We start from the raw sequence: 8761 nt of genomic DNA on the forward strand, positions 1-8761 counted from the left end.
AAAGGGGCGGGGCGGGGCGGGGCGCGGCCGGTCCCGGGGCGCGGCGGGGGCTGGGCGGGGGCGCCGCGGGAGGCCGCGCTTCCGGAGCCCGCCCGTGACCTGCTGTCCCCGGCAGGAGGACGCCGAGCGCCGTGGGGCGCCGAAGAAGGGCTGCGCGTGGCTGCTGGTGACGCACGAGCCGTGCCGCCGCGACGAGCTGGTGAGCGGGGCCGGGACGGGGCCGGAGCGGGGCCGGAGCGGGGCCGGGCTCCACCGCGCTGTCTGCGCGCACCGCGGCTGTCAGCGCCCAGCGGGCGTCCCTTCAGGCGCTGCGCTCCGCAGGCTCTCGGCGCGTGTTCTGAGGAGAGCGCTTTCAGGCCGAGTTCCCCGCCGAGCTGTAACGGCAGCCGGTGCGGCACCGCAGTAACGCCGTCCGCAGCGAGCCGCGGCACGGGCAGGAGAGCAGCGATCTGCGGGGCTTGTGCGGCAGCAGACCCTCCCTCAGGGAGGGATTTCGTGGTCTAAGACAGGGATATTCCTTTTCAAAAAACTTCTTGTATTCAGGATAAGCATGAGTGGTGGTTTTTTTTTATTTTTTTTATTTTATTTTTTTTTATTATAATAACTATGCTTCCCTTCCTGAAAGGCTCCATTTAGAATAGCTGTGTTTTTAATCTGTTCCTTGTTTTTCCTGCTTCTCGGGTTGCCAGCGAGGCATCAACTGGAGATTAATTCTGGTTTAAATGCTTTCGTCTCCAGAAGTAAAATAAGATGTAATTTTTGTAGGATCATTGCTGGTATATTTACGATGATGACCGAGTCATTAACAGCCAAGGCTGGGCTAGAACAAAACAGCGTGTGCCTTGTTAATACCAAATTGCTAGAGGAAAATAGGTATTTGCCTAACAGAAGTTCCAGGGCAGCGCTGGAGATGATGCTTACTCCACAGGTGCAGGATGATGTGGCCTTCATCCTGTTCTCCAACAGTCAGAGCCTGAAATACGCGTTACAGCGGTAACTAAAGTGCACCCACCCTTCAGAACGAGTCAGTTCTGGTTAACAAATACTTCTTGTTACCGTCATTAACTTCCATAACCTGTGGCTATTTCTGCTTCATTATTGTGGTCAGTAGTTTAAGAAGCAACCAAAATTAATTCCTTTCTTTACATTAAAGACGGACATGTTTAGGTTAGCGTGCCAGTGAGTGAGTGTGTTCATTTTGTATGTAGTAGTTGCTTCATTAAAAAATGGTCTTGAGCCCAGCTTGCTGTGAGAACAGCCTTCATTTACAAGCAGAAACTTGAAAATAGTGTAACAGTGAATCTCTTACATACCATTTTTAATTTAGTGCCTTAAAATCCCCTGAAATATAAAAAATATTTTATTTTGCTTTCAAAATACTATGCCTTCTACGTGCATTTCTTTCCATGGTCTGTCCCAAAACTGAAGCAGTTACAAGGCCCCAAATTCCTTCTCTCAAATCACAGCTTGCTCTGCCATATGCATACGTTTGCACACATGCATATAAAAAAAATCCCTCCAAATATTCTTCTTCACTCGTATTTGTTTTAGCAGAACAGAACTCGCTGCTACTTCCATCAGTATATTTCAGGCTGAGTAGGACACAGTAGGATGTTGCTATTGACTCCTGTGAGAAGAAATACTCTGATATTTCCTTTAGCAAGTAAACTAGAATTTTTAATGCATGAATTGTAAGAAAAATGTCTCTGAATAGTTTTTAAGCACCTTTGATAAAGGTTTGCCAGTCCAGTATTTAGGAAATGAGAAGGGAAATCAGAATCGTATATTCTGATTTGCTTTTCAGCTTTCAAAGTATTTGGCTTCACCATGTATGTTAATGAGTGTGAGATGTTTATTTTATTTTTATCCCAATATCCTCCCAGTACTTAGAGAAAAAGCATTATGTATTACTAAGGACCTCTTCACAAGGTTACTGACATGATGCAAGCATAATCTCAGAATTACACAAGTGACATAAAACTGGTGTACTTTTTCTCCTTCACAATTTACTGGTGTGAGTTTCAGCCACCTTCAACTTCGGATTTTTGGATATGTATGCAGCAGAACTGAGGTAGCCAGCATTTCGTACTTCAGGATATGCACATGCAGAGTGTTCAGTTCTACCAGGACCTATGCATACATAGTTTAGTCCACCTGTACGGATGGATGGACCTATAAAGTATGTCTTCAGCTGCTGTTTATTGCTGACAAACCTTTTAAAGTGTTAGTACAGGATATCTCACAAGTAATTGACTGTGAGTATAAGGTTTCTCACGAGTGCATCATCGCTCATCCCTGTCTCGTGAGCAGGTTTTGCCAAATGCAGGGGGCTACGTGCTGCTCTTGTCAGACTGTACCTTACCCAAGCTAGGAGCCATACAACGTGGAAGTGAACGTTTTTGCTGCAACACAGACATTCGCCCTTTTTAAAATAGGGACCGTTTTCTGTGTTAGTAAATGTGCTGCCATGGTTTCATTAAACGATATCAGTCACCTTCTGCTTCATATCTCTATCAATTGCTCTTGTGGTCAAAAGAGAGGGATTTTCATTCTTGTGAGCTTTCTTACTTACCAGTGACAGATACTTGTGTCATTTCATGATAGCAGTTAAACTTTGACTATGTAGACACTGGGTTGGAACTAGATGATCTTCAAGGTCCCTTCCAATACAGACAATTCTATGATTCTGTAACATGAGGTACCTACTCTTGTTCCCACTGGGTATTCTCCCATGCACTTAACTGGGAGTAAGGCTGGGCCTCAAGGTTTGTAGAATTAATAGGGAACTACTGAAAGTAATTTTTTTTATTAATTTGAGTTTACAGAAACTTAATTGATTTAGAAGCAATACGATGATGATTAAAAAAATATACCAAAAATGTTTTTTTCCATCAGTAAGCTTTTTGATGAAATAAGTATTGTAAGACAGCTTTGAGGTGGTGCTAACAAGCATTGATAACTTCAGCCAATATGGCTTTTGTAGCTGTTTGTATTCTTACTGAAAAGCTACCTCTAAAGTATCTGCTAAATTAATTAGCTTTTGCAGAGAAACAGAAGCCCTTAAAAACACCCTCACTGGAATCATACGTGCTGCTCACAGCTAATAATGTGTTCTCTGTTATAATACTTGTGGCAGAGACAAGTCTGTCTAGCTTGGCTTCCAACCACAGTAAATGCCAATCATTTTGCTGAAGGAGGACACTGTTGCTCAGATGGCCAGAACTGAGTTTCAAACAAGGGAAAAAATCTGAAAAGGCAATGAACGTGTTGATGGCAGGTCCTGGCCCGTGTTAAGCCCCACGAATGGCAGCTGCTGCGTGTATTGGTAGCCCCGCTGACACCAGCACAGCCCAGACAGGCGTGACACAGCGCGGGGGCCTCAGGGTGCACACAGCCGCCTTGTGCAGGGCCCTGCAGGGGAGCTGCACCAACTGCAGAGCCTTCTGGATAAGGAAGCTTTTTCACCATGTTAGCATGCTCTCAAGCAGGGCATGTTCATCTCAGTGGAACGCTGTGTCAACACAACTGGTTTCCAGGTCCAAGCAAACGCCAAGTAAGTTAGCTTAGGTATTTCTGTACAACACTGCATTATGCACTGTTGGTCGTTTCTGTTTCTCATCAGCTTTAGCACAGCCGTTGTTACTTGGCATTTTTTAAAATCTGGCACATAAATTACAACATAGACATTCAGGAAAACCTGCTTTCAACTCAAAATAAGAACATTTACAGATGGGATGATGCATAAATGCATTTACGTATTTTGCAATGTTTAAACTAAAAATGTGTTACTTCAGCAATTTTCTTTTATGTCATTGTGCCTTAAAAAGCATGTGAATTTGATTATTTCCTGAAGATTTTATTGAATATTTTTGTCTTACAGTAAAGATGAGAGGCTAGATGAAACAACAACAAAAAATACAGGAAAGTCACTGAAATTTCTCAGGTTAACGTAGCAAGCTTTTTAGCACTGTAAATTAAAAGAAGTGAAGGTGAACAAGAACCCTAAATACAAGCAGTACTTAGGATTAAATCATAAAATGGAGTAAGTAATACAACTGCATCAAAGCAGTCTTTCTGAATGGAGAAAAAAAAAGGTATCAACCCTTGTTCTACATAAAAGATAGCATTGAAAAGTAGAGAAATCGTACTAAAATGCTATATACAATGTCATATAGTTTTCTCCACACTTGCAAATCCAGAAAAAAAATATTACTAGCATCTCATTCTTCTACCAGAACTTAGGTCTTAAGGTAACTTCTTGAATTGTATAATTAAGTTTTGTTTTTTTTGTGTGTGTCTTGTGTGTTTATATCTCTAATTTCAACCCCTGAATTGTTTTTCTTTAACTCTTACACTGCAGGCTATGGATTATTGTTTAAACTAGGATTAAAATGTGATCAAATATGTTAGGCCATAAATTCAATTGGCTGAAGCCCAGAAAGTTTTTTGAAGTTGAGAAATATATTTCAGAAAGTAGATGTCCTTGTTGGTAAAGCACAGTGTAACAAAACAAACACCTGACTTCTCAGGTTTCATCTGATTGCAGTTAAACAGTCCTCTTCCCATACTGTACTGACCATATCAAATCATTTGAATATACAAAGAAATAAAGAGGGAAGCACATTAAAGTTATTGAAGTCTTATCTTACCATGAATTTCTGTTGAACCTAATCAGTTTAGCAAACAGAATTGTGGAAATGAATTTTTGTGCATTATGAGCAATGAAAAATTTAAACCAGCTGAAAGAACATGATAGCTTGGATCTCATTTTCTACATTTTTAATGTTTGCTTCATATACTAACTATTGTTTTCATTGTTTTGGTACTAGGAATACATATTTACAGTATTAATATAAATTCTTCATGTATTTTTCAGATGACAGCACTAGAAAAAGCCACTGGTGATGTTGTGTTCAAGTTTGAACCATTTGTTCTTCATGTGCTTTGTCGAGAGCTGCAAGATGCACAGCTTCTGGTAAAATTACATCAAGTAACAACGTAACATTGTTGGTCTGTTATATTCCTTACTAGAAAAATAAAAGTATTGGCTCTTGAGTAAGTTTTAGCACTTGAAAATAGTCCCAGATGTGCTATATGTTTAACAACTATGGTAGTAAAAGTTGATGAAGAAAACACGGCTTTAAACTTAGGAGAGATTTTGCTGTAGCTTTTAGAAAATAAAATTACTTAACTACAGTTTAATCTTCTTGTTTGAAGCAGGTTGGCTCATAAAAAAAACTTCAGCAGTGAGCCTGGATTGCTTTTGCTGGCTGAAATTGATTTTTTTTTTTTTTTAATGTTGTTTTGCTATTGGCCAAGCCATTTGGCTCCACCGTTTCAACTAGTTGAGTAGCACCTTTGTCTTCTGCTTTTTCAGAGTGACTCTGGAGAGCAATGCATGACGGTTTTGTTCCTTCATTAATGGAGAAGAGAGTTGATTAGGTTCTTTTAAAGTACTGCTGCAGTTTTAACTATGAAAGTGTTGTATGATTGTATGGTTACCGGCTCTTCAAGATACAATAGTAAAGTACCAGGAGAGATGTTAATGGCCATCTGGATTAATGGTTTAGGATTAGACAATCAATTGGCTGTGGTTCTTTTGAAAACTGTCCATAAAAATTTGTGGCACTTTGTGGGTTTGATCTTAAAACCATCTCAACGTAACTATTACTGTATTAATTTGGGGAAATGATTTTGATTTTTTTTTTTTTTTTTTCCCAAAACTGAGTTTATAAATTGCATAGCAATGCATCCCTAGTTATTTCAGGCTGTGAAAGTTTAGATGACATGTTAACGACATCTATTTGTGCTGCAGCATTCAGTGGCTATTGATTCTGGGTTTAAGAACTCTGGTATTACTGTCGGCAGAGGAGGAAAAATTATGATGGTAAGGACTTACCCTCTTACCTATAAAGAATATAAAAAATATTTCATTAATGTTAACCTCAAATATTTACAATTTACACTGTGGCTCTTACTGTGAAGCACAGCTATCAAAGAGAAAACAGTTGCAAAGAAATAACACTGTTTTATTTGACAGCAAACTAACTGTGTGGATAAGTTTGGGGGTTTTGTTTGGTTGTTTTTTGTTTTGTTTTCCTGTAATGAATTGCCCATATTACTTATATAACCTTCTAGAGAAATCCTCCCCTATGTGTTTTTAGGCTGTCCGGAGTACTCACTGCTTAGAAGTTCCATTGAGCCACATGGGGAAGTTGATGGTCTCTGAAGAATATATCGAATTTCTGATACACGTGGCAAATCAGAAAATGGAAGAAAACACAAGGAGGATTGACAGGTATGTTAGATAATACTAATCCTATTCATGACATCTAATTCCAAAAGTGAAAAAATGCATTGAAGGTGTTATTTAAGGGGGGAAAAAAGTAAATAAACATACCCCAGATATCTAAATTACCATTTCAGTTAGATTTTTTTTTTTTAGCTCAGAAGACTATAAACTATATGTACCACAGTCTGCAAACTCATTGTTCATAGTCTACCGAGTAGAATTTGTTGTTTTTTTTTTTTTTTTTCCTAATGATTACAGCAGCATTTGTTGTTCTAACTCAGTAACTGTTTCAGAAGTATTCAGAATGCAATGCACATCTTAATCCACTAAACGCTTTGTATAGTTTCCAAAACCAATGTGCTTCATGAAGGTGCTAGAAGGCTACACTCTAGGGGGTCTATATGTTTATTTCCAGATGAGGAACAGAATAGGCAGAAGAGCCAAAGAGCATGAAAATGAAAAGGATGCTGAGGAGACACCTATATGTACTAAGATCAGTTTCTTTTTATATGTCCATATGATCATCAGTGTCATCATTCATCAGATATGTGACCTGATAACATCTATGTTTTCTGTAAGATTAACTGGATATTAATGGGACATGAATATATTCACTAGTAGACTTCTAATATTTGTAGCATCGTGGCATCACAAAGTGGCACAACATACTCAAGGACACATGCTTGCATTTCTTATTTTTCTTCCAGAATTGGCTAGACCATTTCAACATAGTAAGGATTTTCTTAATATGTTTTGATTGCATTCCAAAAGCATTCATTTCTCAGAGTGGTTTTGCAGATTCTGAGCAAACCAACAAAAATAACTACATGCTTGTCTTTCTAGATTCTACAAATGCTTACAGTTAGCTTTGGAGGCAGATGTCAGTGCAAATAACTTGCCTTCTGAGGAGACAAAGAAGTATCACTCAGTGTACATTCACAGAAGAAAGAGAAGGACCATTCAAGAACAAGATGTACACACCTCTCCAAAGGATCATAGCGAAGTATTAGAGCCTGAGGACGATCCAGAAAGTAACCTTGGTATTTTTGCTGAAATAATGATGTAGACTAAGGCATTTGAAAGCAAATGGCAAACTGGATGATAATTGTAATGTTCTTTATATAAGAGACAGAAATTGCTCTAAGTAGTAACACTCCCATGGACATTACCAGAAAGAAAATTAATTAAACAGAATTGTGGACAGGTGTAATGCCACAGAAGTACAGGAAACAAAACCTCATTTTTTATATATATTTTTTTGTGTTGTTGTTGTTAACAGCACTGTTGAATTAACATTCTCTTACTGTGTTTTTCAGTTATCACAGAGGTAACTGGTTTGCTATAGCCTTTGGCCCTGTTCTTTATAGAAGCATTTCCCTTTCAATTGCTGGGTTAAGGCCTGCTGATTTTTTTTCAGAGGAGAGACTCTAAAAACTGTGTTGTTATCCTTGAAAGTTTTTAGACCCTGTAGGAACTCAGAAAAGTGTGCAGCAATGTAGATGGCCCTTTCATGAAACACAGCCACTCATTAGTCAGTTCAAGTATGGTACCTGGTCAGAACGTTAGTACAAAAGAGAAAAACTTAAGTATGCAGACTTCAGCCTGGTGCCTCCAGGATCCCATCCTAACTATTATTGCACTGAGCAGCAAGGTTGGCACTGTTTTCCTGCACTTTACTCTGTTTCAGGCTCCAGCCCCACTGTGTTCACGTGATCTGTTTCCCTTGGCCAGGGCCTACTGAGTGTTACTTTTCTTTGCATCTTTTAGCCAACTATGTAAACTGTTATTTCATTAGCTCACTTAGATACGTTTCTATCTGGTCAGCACCCAGCATCAGTCCAAACTGTTGGGCAAAAAGTCAACCAAGTGTCTGCGATCAGGCTTTCTTACCAGGGTATAAAATACTGACATGCCTTAAATGTTACAGATGTTTGCACTGTTTAATCTGTATATATTCCTGTATTGTACCTCTGAAAAAGTCAATGCATACTGGAGTTTATTTTGCAGAAAAATGATGAATTTGTAAATTTTAGCAACAATTAATTCTGAGCCCTTGTTTTTATGGCTGAGTGGATACCCTGCCTGAAGGAGATGGTTTATTTGGTACAGTTAGGTGGTTGTAATTGTTTCCATTATATAAACCTACGTCTTGGGGACACTTTAATTCCACTGTAAAAAATTTGGCATGCAAGGTAGCAGTCAAAGGGAAAAGTAACCTAGGGCTTTAAATAGATTCTGAAAGACTAGTTAGACTGTGTCTGCAGTAGCAGGCTCTCCAAAACCAACCAACCAAACAAACAAAAAGCTCATGCCTTTTGTGGAGTTTGTTAGCTTTGCTAACTTACACATTCAGACAGGGGCATGTGCATCTGTTTGGGGCATGGGAAAGCAAGAGACCAAGCTGTCTTTCTTTGTGGGGAAATTGTCAGTCACATGAATGGAAATGGCCTGTGCTTGATGCTGACCTTA

The 8761-nt window shown here is 39.4% G+C and overlaps 1 protein-coding gene across 1 annotated transcript; it reads left to right on the forward strand.

The window, feature by feature from the left end:
* The first annotated feature begins 33 nt into the window (after positions 1-33).
* On the forward strand, positions 34-8366 carry TYW3 (tRNA-yW synthesizing protein 3 homolog). Its single transcript, XM_035333488.1, has 6 exons — positions 34-69; positions 117-199; positions 4877-4975; positions 5816-5887; positions 6165-6298; positions 7136-8366. The coding sequence occupies exons 3-6, from the start codon at positions 4877-4879 to the stop codon at positions 7356-7358; spliced, it is 528 nt and encodes a 175-aa protein (XP_035189379.1). The 5' UTR covers positions 34-69; positions 117-199; the 3' UTR covers positions 7359-8366.
* The last annotated feature ends 395 nt before the right edge of the window (positions 8367-8761 follow it).

This window comes from Oxyura jamaicensis, chromosome 8 (assembly GCF_011077185.1).
Source record: "Oxyura jamaicensis isolate SHBP4307 breed ruddy duck chromosome 8, BPBGC_Ojam_1.0, whole genome shotgun sequence".
In the NCBI taxonomy this organism is placed as follows: Eukaryota; Metazoa; Chordata; class Aves; order Anseriformes; family Anatidae; genus Oxyura; species Oxyura jamaicensis.